The sequence below is a fragment of the Bombina bombina genome, chromosome 7, assembly GCF_027579735.1.
Source record: "Bombina bombina isolate aBomBom1 chromosome 7, aBomBom1.pri, whole genome shotgun sequence".
NCBI lineage: Eukaryota > Metazoa > Chordata > Amphibia > Anura > Bombinatoridae > Bombina > Bombina bombina.
Window position 1 is genome coordinate 331849219 of NC_069505.1, and position 21697 is coordinate 331870915.

At 34.2% G+C, this 21697-nt stretch overlaps 1 protein-coding gene across 1 annotated transcript in view; it reads left to right on the forward strand.

Moving 5' to 3' along the window:
- PTPRG (protein tyrosine phosphatase receptor type G) overlaps positions 1 to 21697 on the forward strand; it is a 979702-nt gene that overhangs the window by 632067 nt on the left and 325938 nt on the right. Inside the window, 1 exon segment of the mRNA XM_053720987.1 lies at positions 9245 to 9429. Coding sequence (XP_053576962.1) covers positions 9245 to 9429 — 185 coding nt within the window.

Sequence of the window (21697 nt, forward strand, 5' to 3'; positions counted from 1 at the left end):
TTAATGGTCACCGCTAAAACTAATATGCGCCGTTTCCGTCATGATGTCCTGTGTCTTCTGTGTAAATAAAGATTCTTTTTTTTTATCTAGTTCATGAAAGAAAAATGTTAGGTTTCGTATGCCATTTTTAGTGGAAAATAAATAGTAATCCATATATTTTAAACAACTTTTCAATCTACTTATTTTATCAGATATACTGCATTCTTTGTTGAAGAATCAGCAATGCATTGCTGGGAGCTAGCTGAAAACATTGTTTGAGCCAATAACGAGCATAAATGTGAAGCCACCAATCAGCAACTAGTTCCCAGTATTGCTGCTCCTGCGCCTACCCTAGGTATGCTTTTCAGCAAAGGAAACCGAGAGAACAAAACAAATAAGATAATAGAAGTGAATTGGAAAGCTGGTTTAAAATTCAAATCACCCCAGAGACTCTAAAAAAAAAAAAAAAAAGTATGTTTTACTATATATAAATATACATTGTTTTACTGCTTTTCAGAACTTGTTTTCACCTTAAAGAAACAGTACAGAGATTTAACAAACTTCTCAATTTGCCAAACAAACAAGAGAACAAAGCAAATTAGATAATAGAGGAAAAATTGAAAAGCTGTTTAAAATTGCATGGTCTGCCTAAATCATGAAAGTAAAATTTTGACTTTTATTATCAAATTTGCTCCATATTCTTGTTAATTATTGTTGGAGGAGAAATAACGTACAACTGGGAGCTAGCTGAACACTGGGTGAATCAATGAGGCATATCAGTGCAGCCACCAATCAGCAACTGGCAACTAGCGCATTGCTGCTCATGAGCCTACTTAGGTTTGCTTTTCAACAAATGATACCAAGAGAACAAAAATGGTATAAAAGAAGTAAATTAGAAAGTTGTTTGTTTGCTTTTTCTTTACTATAAAAGTGTAATTTTGAATTTCTTGTCCCTCTAACCTAAAATACCTAGCACACAGATTATATGCTTCATATTTAGCATTGTTTTTTCCTTTTAGAAAGAGTAATTAGAATATAGCCTGCAAATGGTGTTTGTTGTGATAACCCCAATCAAGTGCTGTTACAGTAAGAATCATTAATGTACTCTATGCCAGTGTTTTTCAACCAGTGTGCCGTTGCACACTAGTGTGCCGTGAGAGATCCTTAGGTGTGCCACGGCAGACTGACAACAGTGTGACATATTTTTTAAACTTTGCTTGTTTTTTACTCCCAGTGCAGGTAGTTTTGTAGGAGGCATGGCATAACAGCACAATACATACAGTATGTGTGTGTTTGTGTGTATGTGTATATATATATATGCTGTATTAGGCTACAATGTGTGATTTTTTTTAAATTTTGGGATGGTGGTGTGCCACAGGATTTTTTAATGTAAAAAAGTGTGCCACGGCAAAAAAAAAGGTTAAAAATCACTGCTCTATGCAAACAAGTGCCGTACCACTGAACATTTAGATAAATATATAACATGCACATAATTGGGGATTTCCTGTGCTAAGGTGAAATTAGTAACTAGATCTGCAGTTTATAAATACCCTGGATAACACACATACACATATAGATATACATATATGGTTACAGTGACCATTCTAAATGAACGTTGAATATATGCCCAAAATCTAACATTTGTTTTTGCAAGTGATTGTTTTAAAGGGATATTCTAGTTTAAACACAAAATGATCAATTTAATTTAACATTTTTTTTTTCTTTTTCAAATCCCCTTCTTTTACTTTGTGTTTAAGGTGGCAGTGAACTGTAACGTTTTCTACCTTTTAATTTGTTCCCAATTATAAATTTTACCTGCTGGAGTGTATTTAATTGTTCCTAACTAGCACATTTACCTTTATTTTGGTATTTGAAATATCAGCTTGTGCCTGTGGTATCCCAACCTATACTGAAAATGTCAATGGCTATAGTCGATACTTAAACACTGGCTATAAGAGAGATAAGTAGTCAAATGTTAATTTTCAGTTGTGCTCTCTAAGTATTGGGATTTGGTATATAGACTGAGGTATGAAAAGGAAGCATCTGTGTGCACAAAAAAATGATAAAATAAGATCTGATTTCTCTGCAAGCTCAGCTCATTTTAATGGATTGTGGTGTCAAACAACAAAAGCATGTATTTAATATACAAAAATAAACCTAAACAAGAAATTTCTCATACATTTTATACTCTGCTGCTGATATAAGAAGGCATTGAAAACACATTAAGGGGAACTCAATTTTACAGTACATTGCCTATATGTTAAAGGGACAAAGTTGCAATCCGAGAACAATACAATAATGCTCAAGATGAGTATATAACCAGTAATTGGAGCATTTACAAGTATTGATTAATCAGCTGTATCCTCACCTATAGTGACCCAAGAGCACACCTTTTAGTATTATCCACTATTGCTGGTGTTAAAAATAAAAAATAAAAATAACATGGCACTTAAGCAACAGAGTATTTTTATTTTTACACTAAATCAAACAGTGGGTGTCACTAGGGTCGGTGTCACCCGGTGTGGCATCTCACAGTGTCACCCCACCCATTACATTTTTTTTACTAATGTATTGTAATGGCAATAGTGACATTAACAACATTTCTGGTATTTGTTTGAGCTTTATTATTTGCTATTTGTCTGTAGTAATGCTGCATATGTTGCCTTACAGTATTTGTCTCTAGTAAGACTACATGGCATGCATGCATAGTAATATAATATAATAATATTACTATATGCATGCATGCCATGTAGTCTTACCAGGGACAAATACTGTAAGGCAACATATGCAGCATGACTACAGACAAATAACAAATAAAGCCCAAATAAATACCAGAAATAAATCATATACACCTACCATAATTAATTTATAGTGAATCCAGCCAGGCATGAGGCATCCTTGTAATCCAATCTTACACTTACAATATACTGTATTTGTCCCTAGTAAAACAGACTACATGGAATGCAAGCATAGTAATAATAATATAATAATAATACTATATGCAGGCAAGCCATTTAGTCTTACTAGGGTCCGGCCCTACCTTGAAAAATATCAATGCCTGCCATTCAAAAACACACTTTTCCTCAATATTTTAATATTAGTTAGTTTAGAAATGGGAATACTATAATAGATAGTTTACCAAAACGAACGATTACAAATAAAATTATGTAATATTACTAAATATATTAAAATACATTACTTGATGGTGTCGGTGTGGTGTCACCCCCCCCAGAGTGATGTCACCTGGCTGCGTACCCCCCTAGTGACACCACTGAAATCAAATGTAACGAAGGTGCACTAAAGTGCAAAAACACATCTGGTAAGCCAATGGCAAAAAAATAATCCGCTAGCTCCCAGTAGAGTATTACTTTTTCTGAGCCTTCCTAGATATCCTTTTCAACGAAGGATACCAAAACAAATTAAATGTGAAAATAGAAGTAAATTGAAATGCCTCTTGAAATATTCAAATATTAATATTTAAATGTTGCTTTTTAATTATTTCTGTGCAAGTCTAATGGAATCAATATTCTTATGTTATATTTGAATGTCACTTTCTAATGTTAACATTTTTCTGTGGAAGGATAAGACTAATAGAATTACATTTAAAGGGGGACATTTGTTCTGCCATTTGAATGTCAAAGCAGAGACATTTGCCTTTCTCTAATTACTACTTATAAGTAACAGTCTCATTATTTTTGTTTTATCCATCTTATTGTGTGTAAATGCACCTTTTAGGTAAAAAATTTTTTTTTATTCTTTATATTTTGATGATCTTATCCGATCACTAAGTGAATAGCACTGACACGGCAAAACATGCCAGTCCTTTTAGTCCTAGAAAAACACAAAATAAAGCAATAGTCAAAAAAACTCCAAAACACATTTCATTCCCTTTTCACTTGTCATTCATTCCAGCCTTTGTTCCAGGTGGAATGGAGCTGAAACTCAGACATTTACATTTTTTTTAGACAGCTGCCAGATTTATTCTGTAACAAGCAGCAGGTTTCTCTGGCCTGTGGGTTAATATAGTTTGACAATCACGTTCATACTAAGATTTGGAATATATATATATATATATATATATATATATATATATATATATATATATATATATATATATATATATATATATACATATACATATACATACACACACATGTATTTATGTTTTAATGCACTAATAAATGTTGAAGTGCAATGTATATTTTTGCTAATGTGCATAATGAATCCTTTTATGGGGGCTCAATAGAGTTGCCACCTTTTCCGTAAAAAAAATAAATAAAAAAAATTGCTGCCACGTTCATTAGCATTCATTTGCATAAATAATCATACAGCATAAATCAGGAAAGCTACTATGACAGACTTTAAATGATCATTGGTTTATAATTACTGTAGATTCCAGCACATTTGGAAAAGGTTTGACCGTGATAGTGTCTTTATTTCTATATTTAAAGGTACAGTCTACTCCAGAATTTTTATTCAAAAAGGGACAGAATACATCAATTTTCATTTAACTGCATGTATTAGACTCTACTATAAAGAATAATATGCACAGATACGGATCTAAAAAATCCAGTACAAAACCTTTAAAAAACTCACTTAGAAGAGCACTGTTGATTAGTTTAGGCTAGGACACCCACTGACAGGGGCTTAGAGCAGACCCTCCCTCCTCCCCTGCATATGAAAAGACCAATTATTGAAACAGAAGCAACCTGAAGTCTGTATAAATCAGTATGTATCTAAAACTTTGGGGCATGGTTAGGAGTCTGAAAATCAGCACACTATTATTTAGAAAGAAGCAAAATTATATATATATATATTTTACAAAAACATTCCCAGATGGGCTATATAAATGGATCATTTACAAAACATTTATGCAAAGAAAATCTAGTATTACCATGTCCCTTTAAAGGGGACAGTCTACACCAGAATTTTTATTGTTTTCAATATAGATAATCCCTTTATTACCCATTCCCCAGTTTTTATAACCAACACAGTTATATTAATATACCTTTAACCTCTTTGATTACCTTGTATCTAAGGCTCTGCAAACTGCCCCCTTATTTCAGTTCTTTTGACAGACTTGCAGTTTAGCCAATCAGTGCCTGCTCCCAGATAACTTCACGTGCACGAGCACAGTGTTATCTATATGAAATACATGAACTAACACCCTCTAGTGGTGAAAAACTGTTAAAATGCATTCTGAAAAGAGGTGGCCTTCAAGGTCTAAGAAATTAGCATATGAACCTCCTAGGTTAAGCTTTCAACTAAGAATACCAAGAGAACAAGCAAAATTGGTGATAAAAGTAAATTGGAAAATTGTTTAAAATTACATGCTCTATCTGAATCATGAAAGTTTTTGTTGGCCTAGACTGTCCCTTTAAGGTTCCTTGCGATATAATCCTGACTGTCACCCACAGGTTTGTTAGAGCCTTTGTCCACTTTAGTTGTGCTGAAGATTAGCATTGTTCTCTACTTGATCCATGGCACTTTTTATATTCTCCAAGCCATGATTACTGCTTATTTCCCCAAGCTACCCCCTGCAACAGATGCTATCAGGATCCTTTATTCTACCAAGGGCCACAGCCCTTCCTGACTGCCTGTCCACTCCTACTATGCCAGTCTCCAGGCTTCCTGCTGAATCCTATGTCCTATCCAGGGCCACAGTAGATTTAATAGACTGTTTCATCCATCTTATTGCTGGATTCTATATACGCCTGAACTTTAGCACTGACAATTATACATTCTCCATGTCTAAAGAATTTCCTGTTCCAACAAAATAGGAAACCAAGACTGTTTAATCCAGTTCTCCCCCCCCCCTTCAAATTTCATTATGCAAACCACCAAAAGCATATCATGCAAATGTAGTTTCTACAGATTTATTTGAAATATTACAACTGCATGACTTTCAAATACAGTGCTTTCAAATAAGAAATAGAATAATCTTTCTTCTCTGGTAATATCTTTTTATCTTGTGTTGATCTCAAACTTCCAGGCTTTCTCTCATGTGTCTGAGAGGAAAGAGCGTGTGAACAAAAGTTTTTTTTTTTTTTTTTAACTGCATTGCAGGATTCAATGAAGTCAGAGCAGCAGTCTACATTAATAGCGCTTTTTTCTTTTAATGTACATTTTTAAAATATCTCCTTTTGCCCTTTCAAACAGTGTATTTTATAATCTTAAACTTTGTCAAGAAGGTATGAACAGCTAAAGGATTAAGTATATGGGAGGTTAAAATGCTGCAAACCCCCCACAACTTCCACAAGCAAGATACAGCCTAGTTACCATGGTAACATAACACTCCGGAGTGTAAGAACACAAAGCAATTTTTACCGCAAATGAAACTATGATTTTTGGTGGTAAAAGTGCAAAACAAATTATACAAATGATCAGGGATAGGCAAGGTGTCCGTACACGGACACTGGTGTCCGTGACTGGCCCTTGCAGTGTCCGCCGCCCATTTTGCTGTGAGGAGGGAGAAGTAAGAGATGAATACTGGTCCTGACTCCTCCTTAACACATGGCAGCGCCACGTTTTGCAGTGTTGTGGCCACTCCCACATGATGCCGCTTAGTACCAGAAAAATGACTGAGTGATACAGAGAGAGAGGGAAGATTCAAGAAGCAAGCTGCCACTGTGTCCCCTGGAGCTTTATATGCAAAGGTAAAGCACTTTAACCAGCACCTGAGGATTATTATAAGTATTTTTAAATAGAAAGAAAATATATATAAGGTTGTGAATCATAACCTTAGTATATATTTTCTTTCTGATTAAATAATAGGGAAAGGGAAAATTATATTTAGTGAGAATAAATTTAGTGGCTTGTCAAGTAGACTGACAGCAATATTGGGTGAGAAGTTATGGAATAAATAACGCCTGATGAAATAATGGATGTGTATCTTCTGCATCTGTATAATAACACCCAGATCTATACAAAGACACAGAAGTGACACTGGCACATGCGTATAGCCAGACAAAGGGCTGGGTTTATACGATCAGTGGGTATCTGCATCAGTATAATAACATTCAGCACTATAAAATAATAGTTTTAATTGTAAATGTACCTTGGTGTCCTTCACTAAAGGTCTTTACTTTAGAAAATGTCCGCCACAGCCTTGGCTCGTGCCTATCCCTGCAAATAATAATAATGCAGCATAATTCTGGTATTCCTTTATGAAGTTAAAACTGGTTAAACACGTTCAGTTCCATGTGCAAGACTTCAGATGAAGCCACCAAGTTCCAAAAAAACGATGCACATTAGTTTACATATATATTTTTATTATTTATTTATTTATTTTTTAATTAAAAAAATGTAGTTTTGGGATTATGAGCTTTGAAAAAATGGAGGAAAAATGAGAGAAAGGACAAGCATTAAATTATAAATATATGTAAGGTTAAATTGAAAATGAATGGTTCAGGTAGAGCATGCAATGCTGAGATATTTCATTTTACTTTGTTCTTTTGATATCCTTTGTTGAAAGCTAGGCTCAGGTGTAGCACTATAAGCTCGCTTTTGACTGGCTACACTCATATGCTTTTTGCCATTGGTTCATTAGATGTGACAATCTAGTCAAAATAAAACTTTCATGATTCATATAGGGCATGCAATTTTAAACAACTTTCCAATTGACTTTTATCATTAAATTTGCTTTGTTCCCTTTGTGGTATTTTTGAAAAGACTAAACCTAGGCAGCACAAACTGATTTCTAAAACCGTTAAAAACCGCCTCTTAGCTCAGAGTTAGACAGTAATAGTTCATGTGTGTCATATAGATAAGTGTGCTTACTCCCGTGGAGTTATTTAGGAGCCCGCACTGATTGTTTAAACAGTATGGTCTGTCAAAAGCACTGAGATAATGGGGCAGTCTGCTGAGGCTTAGATACAAGGAAAATCACATAGGTAAAACATATATAATATAACTGTGTTAGTTATGCAAAAATGTGCAATGGTAATAAAGGGATTATCTATCTTTTTAAACAATAAACATTATGTGTAGACTGTCCCTTTAAGCTAGGTCCCAGTAGTGCATGCTGCTCTGGAGCTGACTTAAAAAAGGTATCAAGAGGAGTACAAAGCAATTGGTAATGAGAAAAGTAAATTGATGTCTCTTAATATTACAATCTGTAATATGAATTATATATAATTTTGACTTTCATATTCTTTTAAAATTTAGACCTTACATTTTGCAGAACTATCAGGGTTAGGGAGTACTCGGTTCTTTCAACTCTATGGCATTTTTTTTCTTCATGATTCAGATAGAGCATGCAATTTTATGCAACTTTCTATTTTACTCCTATTATCAATTTGTCTTTGTTCTCGTTGCTATCTTTATTTTGAAAAAGCAGGAATGTAAGCTTAGCAGCCGGCCCATTTTTGGTTCAGAACCTGGGTAGCACTTGCTGATTGGTGTCTTAATGTTGCCACAAATCAGCAAGCGCTACCCAGTGTTCTGAACCAAAAATGGTCTGGATCATATGCTTACATTTCTGCTTTTTCAAATAAAGATAGCAAGAGAACAAAGAAAAATTAATAATAGGAGTAAATTTAGAAAGTTGCTTAAAATTGCCTGCTCTAAATCATAAAATTTTTAACAACTTTCCCATTTAGGTCTATTATCAACTGTGATTCATTCTCTTGGTATCCTTTGTTAAAGGAGTAGCAATGTACTACTGCGAGGTAGCTGAACACATCAGTAAGCCAATTATTAGTGGTATATATGTGCATCCACCAATCGGCAGCTCGCTCCCATCTCCTGTGCCTACCTAGGTAGGATTTTCAACTAAGAATTCTTAGAGAATGAAGCAAATTAATATAATTTATTGTACTCATAACACATCAAAATCATAAAAAAAAACACTGTACTGTATAAAAAATGTTGTTTAAAATGTGTTCTAATTAATTTGTTTTGTATACATTTTATTGTATGACCTTGCACATCATTTAATTAATTTACTTTTGTGTGTTTATAATGGTTATGCATTTTCCTATTATTTTGATCAGGAAAGCAGAATAAAAGATAATTAAATTTCTGAGAGATGCATGTATAGACAGATATCTCTGTATATTTTCCCTATAAACTAATGAATTTTATGGACGGATGGATGAATTAATTAGTTCATTAAAATTGGCAAAGTACATAATACAGTGGTGGAAAAAAAATAGGGCATTATAAGGAATGTGTACTGTGTAATAGACATTATTATTATTGATTTAACACAACATTTGTTTGTACATACTATATTAATAAATTAAAATGTATATTTGTTTTTCAGTATGCAGTACCCCTCCAATAAGTATGAAAGTACAGCCAGTAAATAAAACAGCGCTTCTGGTAACGTGGAATCAACCGGAGACAATATACCACCCACCTGTTATAAACTATATGGTTTCCTACAGCTGGACAAGGAATGATGATGAAAAAGAGAAAACGTATACAAAGGACAGTGACAAAGACATGGTAAATAAATTACAGTCAGTGCAACAAAATTACAATAAACTCAAAGTTGAATTTTCTTATAAAAAGTTTCAATATACACAGCAATTTTTTTTTTTAATATTGTACATTCATTATTTATTTATTTTCCTGCACTTTGACTTTACATTGTGGGTTTTATATTGCCACGGAGGATCTTGAATCCTGTAGGATTCAGAAATGTTACCATGCAGCATGCTACATAGTGATTGTTTAATCAGTGCAGATTCTTAGGTATATCTTAATTTTAGCCACAGCCAAGAAGATAAGATAAACATACTAAAAGGGGGGTGTCTCTGGACGGCTAAGTGGTTGAAATTTTGGAAATTGAAACCTTTAAATGCTTTTAAACTTCTTATTTTTTTTGCATATGTTTTGCACTGCAGTGATTTAATTGTTGATATATACCAACCATATACTGTATACAATTGACTTTAAACACTAAATACATTTCATGCACCTCCCTCCAATAATGGGTGTCTAAAAGAAAGTTGCTGCACATTTGCAAAAGTCAGAGTACTGGAATGTAGTGATCGATTTCAAGATGGCGACACCCATGACTAAAGAGAGGCGGGGCATAGCATCAATAATATGCTTAGACAAATACTGTCTAAATAAATATCCAAATACAATTTAATATGGCTCTGCTATAGAAAACATTTTAAGATTTCCATGGTCACTCTTAGTTGAGAGATATATATATATATTATATATATATATATATATATATATATAATATATATATATATATATATATATTTATATATTGTTTTTAATGTTACTTTAAATATTATAACATATATTAGGCAAGGGGATAATTGAGTTTGTTGGTTTTATTATTACTTATGTAACAAACAAAGAACCGTTGATGGACATTAAACTGTACATTTTTTTTTTAATATATATATATATATATAGATATATATATATATATATATACACACATATATATATACACACACACACATTTGTGCGCATACACACACATATGTATGCTCTATTATAAACTCTTAGATGAAAGAAGAGCAACTCTGGTAGTTCAGGGATTACATATTTTTATGTATTAGTTTGCTGGAAATGATTTGTTCATATTTCCATTTCAAGCACATATTTGTTGTGTATATTTAATACTACTCTAGTCACCCATTGCAACAGATATTGTCGCAACAGAAGGGTTACAAGCAATCTTACTTGGGCTTATACATATAATTAAATTTACGTTCCTTATTCAACTTTTATCCCCCTGACATTTATCTGGATGAAAGTGAAGGAGACGGAGATGAAGGCATTGACTTAATAGAGATGAGTCAGTGGGTAAATTAACTTACAGACAGACCGCAAAACTCAAATAGAGTATGTGTGAAAGCTTTACAGTATAAAACTGATGATTTCTGGTCAATTCTCAATCTCACGTTCCAATTAGTGTTTATCATATAGTGACTTGGAAACATTAAAAGGACATGAAACCCCAAAAAAATTCTTTCATGATTCCGATAGAGAATACAATTTTAAACATCATTATAATTTACTTCTATTATTAAATTTGCTTCATTCTTCAGATATCCTTTGTTGAAGAAATAGCAATGCATATGGGTGAGCCAATCACTCAAGGCATCTATGTTGAGTCACCAATCAGCAGCTACTGAGCCTATTTAGATGTACTTTTCAACAAATGATATCAAAAGAAGGAAGCATAGCAAGTAAATTGGAAAGTTGTTCAACATTGCATGTTCTTTCTAAATCATGAGAGAGAGAAAAAATGGGGTTCATGTCCCTTTAATGTCTAAACTGTTAAAAATAAAAACATTTTTTTACAAAAACCAAAAAAGGTATTGTGCTGATGGATGTGTGTTTTAAATTTGACATGCTTAAAGGAACCTTCAAGCAATTGTTTAATATGCACTATATACAGTATGTGTGTGTGTGTGTGTGTTATTGTTAAAATATTTTTAACATGATTAAAGGTCAAGTAAATGCTATTTAAATGTAAATTGAAATGAACAGGCAGTGTATATTTGTATGCAACTGATGAATATGAATCTAGAGCTCACTGGGTGACTGACAACTACCACAGAAAAACTACCACAGAAAAAAAAATTAAACATATATTTTTCTTTTGAAAAAAGTTTTATAAGCATTGCAAAATTTCCTTTTCTTAGTACAATATGTTTTGTGCCAAAGGTAAACCCCTTGAAAGCCTATTGATTACATTTGTATTACCTCTGTTGCTTGGCCAAATAGGGCCAGATATTAATTAGCTCCTGCACGTATATAAGCAATAATTATGGAGAATGCTGAAGTTTCAATTTAAAGTGAATGTCAAGTTTGATGAATCAGTACCAAAATTTTAAAAACCCTTTCATTCATCAAACTTTACATTTCACTCGTTTTGTTAAAATACTTACCTTTTAATCTTGAAAGCCGCTACAGTGCTTCCCCCGCCCGTGGCAAGCCTCTTCGTATGTCAAAAATGACGAATCCGGCTTCCTCTAAGCACGGCGTTGCCTCAGGCAATGATTCCCCTGGGGGGGAAGCCGTGATTGGAGGATGCCGTATTCGTCATTACTGACGTATGAAGTAACAAGCGGCAGGAGGGGGAATCGCTTGAGCGGCTTTCAAGATTAAAAGTTAATTATTTTAACAAATCAAGTGAAATGTAAAGTTTGATGAAAAAAAGTGCCCCTGTTTTGAATAGGGTTTTTAAAAACCGTGCACTGATTCATCAACCTTGACATTCACTTTAAGGGACACAAAACCTAATGATACAGCATATCTATATAAAGCTGACTAGAAAATATCACATAAACATCTCTATGTAAAAAAAACAAATTTATTTCACCTCACAGTTTCCTCAATAGCCATATCCCATTGTAGAGATACTGTAAGCATCCAAACCGGATGCTTCTCCCCAGACATGCAAGGGAACATGTGTTTATGTGCAGGCAGAGTCACTTTATTTCCTTCTTCAGTTTAACAACGTTTACAATGAAGTCTTGTGAGATTATGGTGAAATTCCGCAAGATCACAATAAAGCAAATGCGCTCCATTTATCTTTATTTGGAGTTCCTGCGGTGCAGCCGATAGTTGAGTAGCATCAGATTACTTACCAGAATAGGTTTCTTAGCCCTTCCTCCAGATCTGAGCTGGCGGTTTAAAAGCAATGTGGACTAATCTAAACTGAGTGATTGACATCACCTGCTGTTGTGCAATCTATCCTTTGTTGAAAAGTATTTCAAGATAAGTTTATGAGCAGCAATGCACTACTTGGATATAGTTTTCTGACAGGTGGCTGCACATAAATACATTTTCCTATCTTCCTGTAGTGTGTTGCTCCTTCAAAAAAGGATAACAAGAGAATTAAGCAAATTTGATAGTAATATTAAATTGGAAAGTTGACTCAAATATCATGCTCTATCTCAGTGCTTTCCAAACTGTGTGTCGTGACACATTAGTGTGTCGGCAGCAGTGTGTAGGTGTTTCCCTGCTTCAGCACAAATTGTTTTGAATTTAGAAAAAAAAATTTTGGTTTCTGACTTTCCACCTACCTGCTACGCATATCACGTGGTTGACACGTGATTGATACCTAGAGGGTCACAGATCATCTTAACCGATTGGCACAGCTCAGCGGGAAATTAAACTATTCCCATTAGCGATTTTGGTGGGAAAATTGGCTCCTGACTGCACGTGTAAATGGAGCTTGATGCCCCGTGTTTCCGGCGAGCCTCCAGGCTCGCTGGAAACAGAAGTTATGAAGCAGCGGTCTAAAGACCGCTGCTCCATAACCTGTCCACCTGCTCTAAGGCCGCGGACAGAAATCACCCGATCGAATACGATCAGGTTGATTGACACCCCCTGCTAGCAAATCTGCAGGGGGGCGGCATTGCACAAGCAGTTCACAAGAACTGCTGGTGCAATGATAAATGCCGACAGCATATCGATGTGCTACATCGTATCGTGTCCGTCCGCACAATAATAAATAGACCCTGTAGTCTCCTCAATTGCCTTGTGACTGCATGTGTAGTCAGTTAATGGGACAGCAGTGTGTTTGCTGTGCGGGAAGTAGTCAGTCAGACATGCAGAGCTCTGAAAGTGGCAGCTTAAGCTGAAGTCAGAAGTCAGTGGTTTTTGTTGCAGCTAGCTCCCAGTAGTGCATTGCTGCTCCTGCTCTTGATATATGGATACGAAGTGGAAGCTTAAAAATGCTTTATGATGAAATGCGAGTATCTTTATCTAATATTCCACCAAATATTCAGAAACTGTGTTTATCCCATCAACCTCATACAGCCCATTAAAATAGTAAGTAGCTATTGGTGTTGTTAAACTTGTTTTAATTCTTGCACATACTTTCTGTTACTTGTAAATACATTTCATTATTATATCATTTACGTATGTGTCTGTATCTCTTAAAACAAGTTAGTTTAACCTCCTATTTGCTACTACAACTGAAATACCGTGTCGCGAAATGATGTTGGTCTAAAAAGTGTGTCGCCAACATGATAAGTTTGGAAAGTTCTGCTCTATTTGAATTATAAAAGAAAAATGTTGGGCTTCATGTCCCTTTAATGTACTTGGGTTTGCTCAGTGCTATAGATATGGTAGATAGTTCCATGCCTTCTTTTAAAAGGACATAGAAGCTACACATTAGATCAGGGGTATCAAACTCATTGTATCCGGGGCCACTGGATAACTGTTGTTCTCCCATGGGGGCCACTTGAACAAAGTGAGTGCTCTGGAACTGAATATACTAGAAACTGGAAGTAGTAGTGCATGACAGGATCTGTTTTCTACAATAGAAATACACAGTGTATATTTATCTTGTGAATGCCAAGTTAAGTGATTATTCTGGGACTGAATAAAAAGTGATATTTATCCAAGCAGTGCATAATGGGAGTCTACACTGGACAATGCATGTTTGTCTTTATATTTATCTTGTGAGTGCCTGTATAGAACATACACCTCTTGGAACCCTAAAAAAAATGATGGGGCCAAATAATAAACAAGGGACGGCCAAATTAAACTATATTCAGAGACACATATGGCCCAAGGGCCAGTACTTTAAGCGCATACAGAAAGAAAAACACTACCAGGAATGAATAACAGCTCAGTAGCTTGTTCTATGGCAAGTTACCACCCAGGAGCAACCTTTTAGCCCAGTTGTGCTTTTTCTGAAGTATATCAGTCTGATCCCACATTTAAGGTCAGCCCAGCGCCAAAATACCAGGCAATTCTCCTTTGTACAAGGAACATGACAACCCCAGACAATTGTTTCTGCCTTCATTGGGCCTCGTCAGTGAGGTGGAGCCATATTCCTCTAAGGCACATTGGGCAAGGATTCCACGTCTGGTCCCCCCCCCCCCCCGGTACTTTGAGACCACTACTTAGAGCATTTTCTTTTTGCTCTTTTATATCTATTTAATCAGAACCAGTGAGCGATCTTTCGCCAGAGTTTATTTGTGCACAAACCCACATTTTCTGCTAATTTAGTTATAAATGTATACCGCTATAACTTAAACCGTTTTCATGCAAACTGTTATAATTGCTACCCTTATATGTGCATAAGAAAATTTCATATTTTACTTTCCAAATTACTTTACCAAATGACTCAAATTAATTGTGCACTGTCATCACTTTATACATTACAGACAGTCAGGAAAGGACATAAGTGAGTGTTTTAAATGTAAAGATAATGTATTTCTTCTGTATTATTAAAAAAAAAATCCCCCCTTTTGAAATTTATAAGCATTGCATTTGTCCTAGCGTACAGAAAATCAAAGCGACACTTCCAGGTTTGAAAGGGCTTCATTTAATGATAATCAAAAGAATACTGTAGCATAATGAAATTAGTAATTGTGTATGCACATGAAAAATGCAATTCCAAAGAATACATTTCCTAATGACTTTTACTCTTGTTTCTCAAATAATCATTCCTCCGGGCCTGTTCAATAATTTCTTCAATATAGTGTCAAGATGAAGATTTTTTTTTTTCTTCTTCTTCATTTTCATTTATATTTTTAATTCTCCCACCAGACGTTTGTTATCTGGGACACGTACAAGAATGGTTTGGTTCACAAAATAGAGAAGGAATCAATTGAAAGACACCCAAGGTTATGGTGTTCCCAAATCTTTTCTTTGTAAAAACAGATGTTCTTTGGAGACTATTTGCCAAGAAAAAGAAACTGATTAGGTTAATTGGGGAAAAAAACAAGTTAATATACATTATTCACATAACAATTTGAAAACATAATGTAATCCTTAATGGATATGCAGTACATTCACCAAATAGAAAATACTTTTCGGAAGGCAAACATAAATATTATATTTAGATAATCTCCACTATTTGTTGCTGTGTCTTTCACACATTTAAATATATTTTATGAAAACAAATACATATTTTTTTATTTAAAGGGCCACTAAAGTCAAATTCAAACTTTAATGATTCAGATAGAGCAGCAATATTAAACAACTTTCCAATAACAAAATATGCGCAGTATTTTTATATTTACACTTGAGTGACTTGAGTCACCAGCTTCTACTGAGCATGTGTGAGAATTAACAGAATATGTATATGCATTTGTGATTGGCTGATGGCTGTCACATGATACAGGAGGAGTGGAAAAAAGACATAACTGAAATTTGTCAGAAAAAGATCTAATACTCATTTGAAGGTCCGACTAAATGCTATTGCATTGTCTTTTTAACATGCATGTATATATTTTTTGATGCATGTTAAATGGTTTTAGTTTCACAACCATTAAGAAATATTCAGCTACATTATGATACATTAGATATTTTGCACATTTTCATAAGAATTTGCTTACATTTTGTAGCAATATGTTTCAAACCATACAGACTTAGTGCTGCAGAATCTCCTGGCACTCTACAAATAACTGATGATATATGAATTTTCATGCTTATTCAAAAAGAAATACAAAAGAAAGCAAGTCCTTTAAAAAGGGACATGAACTGATGATTTCTGGTCAATATTCAATCTCCTGTTCCAATTAGTATTAATCAAATAGTGACTTGGAAACATTAAAGGGATTTGAAACTAGGGATGGGCGAATGTTTCTAAAAATTCGAAATTTAAAATGAATTTTGATACATTTGTTCGTTCCGAATTTCGAATGTATATATAACATTCTAACATTCTATTTTTGAATTTTCGTTTTCGAATTTTTCAATAAAATTAGAAAATATTCGTTCGAATAATAGAATGTTTAGCTATGTATTCATTCAATTTCGAAATGTAATATTCAAATTTGAATGTGACATTTAAATTTGAAATAGTATTTCTAGTCTACAACTGTGTTTAATAATTGTAATATTCGAATGCTACATTTGAATTTGAAATAGTATTTCTAGTCTAATACTGTGTTTTAAAAGTAATATTTGAATTTGAATGTGACATTTGAATTTTAATGCCACATTCGAATTCGAAATAGTATTTCTTGTCTAATACTGTGTTTTTTAAATGTAATATTCGAATGTGATATTCGATTCAAATGTGACATTCGAATTCGAAATAGTGTTTCTAGTCTACAATTGTGTTTTATAAATGTAATATTCAAATTCGAAAGTGACATTCGAATGTGACATCGAAAACTGTAAATAACGTTTGAAAATCGAATTTTTAAGAATAATCGTTCTTATCAACATTCTATTATGTACTGAACTCATTTCAATAATGACTAGGGACAACTTGGATTTAGTAGCTATAACAGAAACATGGTACAATGATTTGCATGACTGGGACATAGTCATACCTGGATACAGGTTATTTAAAAAGAACAGAGTAGGAAAGAAAGGTGGAGGAGTTGCTTTGTATGTAAATGAAAATATAAAGGTTACTGAAATTGTAGGAACAAATGATGAGGTGGAAAGTATTTGGGTGACTTTGGAAATTGGAGATAAAAATGTTTTTAGAATAGGGGTTGTATATAGGCCTCCATTGCAGGATGAAAAACTGGACAATCTGTTATTAGATGAAATAACCAAAATGACCATGAAGGGTAAGGTTATAGTACTGGGGGACTTTAATTTGCCAGATATAGACTGGAAGATTCCTTCTGCTAGATCGGCTAGAAGCAGGTATATTCTTGAATCTCTGCTAGGGGAATCACTTGAACAATTAGTCAAGGAACCAACTCGTAAGGAAGCTATATTAGATCTAATACTTACAAACAGTGATACAGTTTCAGATGTGTCTGTAGGTGAGAACTTAGGATCCAGTGATCATCAATCTGTTTGGTTTAGTATTCATGTTCAGGAACTGTACACCCAGACTAAAACAAAAGTTTTAGACTTTAGGACGGCAGATTTTTCATTAATGGGAGAATACCTAAAAAACTATTTAAAGGGGAAAAATCTTATTACAGGGGTTCAAGAACAGTGGGAATTTGTGAAAGGTGCCATTTTAGATGCAACCGCACACTGTATTAGACATGTCTGTAAAAGTAAAAGAAAGCGGAAACCAATTTGGTTTTCCAAAGAAGTAGCACATGCTGTAAAGACAAAAAAGATAGCTTATAAAAATTACAGACACACACAAGCAGATGATGATATGAAAATATGGAGACTCCAACAAAAAAAGACTAAGCAGTTAATTAGGAAGGTTAAAGCTGATGCAGAAGAGAAGATAGCACAGTCAGTAAAACATGGGGACAAAACATTCTTTAGATATATCAGTGAAAGAAGAAAAAATAAGGTAGGAATAGTAAAATTGAAATCAGTTGATGGTAGAATAATAGAAGGAGATAAGCAGATTGCAGACTGTCTCAATGATTACTTCTGTTCTGTTTTCACTAAAGATTGTGAAGATACAATGTCTACATTAAGGGATGCTATGCAAAATAGAAACAAGCTTAACAGTAATCTTTTTACAGAGGATGAGGTTTTGTTAGCATTATCAAAAATAAATGTTACAAAGGCAGTGGGTCCTGATAATATTCATCCAAGGGTTTTAAAAGAACTTCGTTCAGTGCTAACTGTCCCATTAACTGATCTGTTTAATCAGTCACTATTAACAGGAGCTGTCCCAGATGATTGGAGAATAGCAAATGTAATACCTCTTCATAAAAAGGGCAGTAGAGAAGAATCTGGCAACTACAGGCCAGTTAGTTTAACTTCAGTAGTAGGGAAATTAATGGAAAGCCTCTTAAAGGAAAGAATTATGACTTACATAAAGACAAACAATTTAGAGGACCAAAATCAGCATGGTTTTACTTCAGGGAGATCATGTCAGACTAATCTAATTGACTTCTTTGATTATGTAACAAAAGTATTAGACAAGGGAGGAGCAGTTGATGTAGCATATCTAGATTTCAGCAAAGCATTTGACACCGTCCCACACAATAAACTTATTCACAAACTATATCTCCTTGGTCTAGATTCAAAAATTGTGAACTGGGTGGAATGCTGGCTTAAGGACAGAAAACAAAGTGTCTTAGTAAATGGAGTTCATTCAGCAGAGGGGGCTGTTACTAGTGGTGTTCCTCAGGGGTCAGTTCTGGGGCCTGTTTTGTTTAACATATTTATCTGCGATATCAGCAAAGGGCTACAGGGGAAAGTATGTCTCTTTGCAGATGATACAAAAATTTGCAACAGAGTGGATGTTCCAGGGGGGGTAGACAAAATGAGAAGTGATATACAACAATTGGAGGATTGGACAAACGACTGGGATCTAAAGTTTAACACAGCAAAGTGTAAAATAATGCATTTAGGGAAGAAAAATCCAAATGTTAATTACAGACTCAATGACACTTTACTGACTGTTACAGACGAGGAAGAGGACTTGGGAATTATTATTTCAGATGATTTAAAACTTAGTAAACAATGTAGTAAGGCAGCGAGTAAGGCTAGCAGAATGCTTGGATGTATTGGTAGAGGTATTTGCAGCAGAAATAGTAAGGTTCTTATACCACTTTATAGATCATTAGTTAGGCCTCATCTTGAGTATTGTGTGCAGTTCTGGAGGCCATATCTTCAGAAGGATATTAACAAACTTGAATCTGTGCAAAGGAGGGCTACCAAAATGGTACATGGTCTAAAAAATAAAACTTACCAGGATAGGCTCAATGACCTAAATATGTATAGCTTAGAGGAGAGAAGGGAAAGAGGTGATATGATAGCAACTTTCAAGTACATTAAAGGGTTTAGTAAAACTGAGGCTGTGGGTATTTTACATAAAATGGAAAATTCAAGAACAAGGGGTCATGAGCTCAAGCTAAAGGGTAGTAGATTCAGGAGTAATTTGAGGAAGCACTTCTTTACAGAAAGAGTGATTGATTTATGGAATAAACTTCCTCAAGAGGTAGTAGCAACAAACACTGTGGGGGACTTTAAAAATGCATGGGACAAGCATAGGGCTATCCTACGAACTAGATAAGTTTATACTGTTAGGTAAGGTGGGGCAGACTTGCTGGGCCTATGGCTCTTATCTGCCGTCAATATCTATGTAAATCGAATTTCTACAATAACATTTGTTCTAACATTCGAATTTGAATATAAACGCATTCGCCCATCCCTGCTTGAAACCCATATTTTTTCTTTCCCGATTCTGATAGAGCATACCATTTTAAACAACTTTCCAATTTACTTCTATTATCAAATGTGTCACTCTTTTGGTATCCTTTGTTGAAGAAGCAGCAATGCATTGCACTACTGGGAGCTAGCTGAACACACCAGGGGAGCCAATAACAAGAGGCTTTTATGTGCAACCACCAATCAGCAGCTAGTTTCTAGTAGTATACTGCTGTTCCTGAGCCTACCTAGGTATGCTTTTCATCAAAAGATGTAAAGAGAACAACGCAAACTAGATAACAGAAGAAAGTTGGGAAGATATCGACAATGACATTTTCCTTCCAAGTCTTAAAAGTTTATTTTTGAATTTATTATCCCTTTTAAGTGATGGTAAAACTGTCAGATTTTAAAATATGAAGACAAAAAAACAGTAATGCGGGTGATCTATTTTAAAGTCACTTTTCAAACTGCTCTATTTAAATTACAAAATTAGATCATAATCATCCTTTTTAAAGGGACATGAAACCTACAATTTTTCTTTCATGATTCATATAGAGAATATAATTTGAAACAACTTTCCAAATTATTTCTATTATTTAGTTTGCATCCTTCTCTTATTATCCTTTGCTGAAAGGTTTATCTTGGAAAGCTCAGGAGCAGCAAAGAACCTAGGTTGGCTGCATATAGATACTGACTGCCATTGGCTCAACCATGTGTTCAGTTAGAAACCAGTAGTGCATTGCTGCTTCTTCAACAAATGATACCAAGAGAATGAAAGAAATTAGATAATAGAACTAAGTAAATTAGAAAGTTGTTAAAAATTGTATTCCCTATCTGAATCATGAAAGAACATTTTGGGGGTTTTATGTCACTTTAAGGTGAACCGTACAACCAATAGTAAGAGTACCACCACCCTCATATATTTCTATAGCTGTTTACTCATGCGCTATTGCTGATTTCTGATTTCACTGATAATAGAGAGCAATGAATACTGTACAGTTAACATGTATGTAAAAAGTGAATCACTAAAACAATTATAGCCTGTATTAGCATCATTTTAATTATTAAATTTATATTTCAAAAGTTCTTGCTGAAAATTGAAATGTATTAAAGGGGCAGTATACACCAATTTTTATTTATCAGCATGTAATAGACACTACTATAAAGAATAATAGGCACAGATACTGATATAAAAATCAAGTCTAAAACCTTTTCAAAATGTACTTAGAAGCTCCCAATTTAGCACTGTTGATAAGGTTAGGCTGGGACGCCCAATGAAAGGAGCTGAGAGCACTTTTGAATTTACTATCCCTTTTAAGTGATGGTGAAACAAAAACAAACTGAAGTATGTATACATCAGTATACATCTAAAAATATGGGGCTTGGTTAGGAGTCTGAAAATCAGCATAATGTTATTTAAAAAGAAGCAAAACTATATATTTTTTACAAAAACACCCCCAGGTGGGCTATATAAATGGATCATCTACAAAACATTTATGCAAAGAAACATTTAATGTACAATTTCCCTTTTAATGTGCATTTCAATTGTGAATAGAATGTACTTTTGACTTCCTTTTTAGTGTAATTTACCTCATAAAATTGATGTTTTTTCACTTTTCAGAGAGAGAAACATTAGTGCATACTACAGAATTTGGAACCCTTATATTCCAACATTTCAAATAATGACTATTAGATAAGTGCAGGAAATGATTTACATCTGCAATCAGAGCTCTCG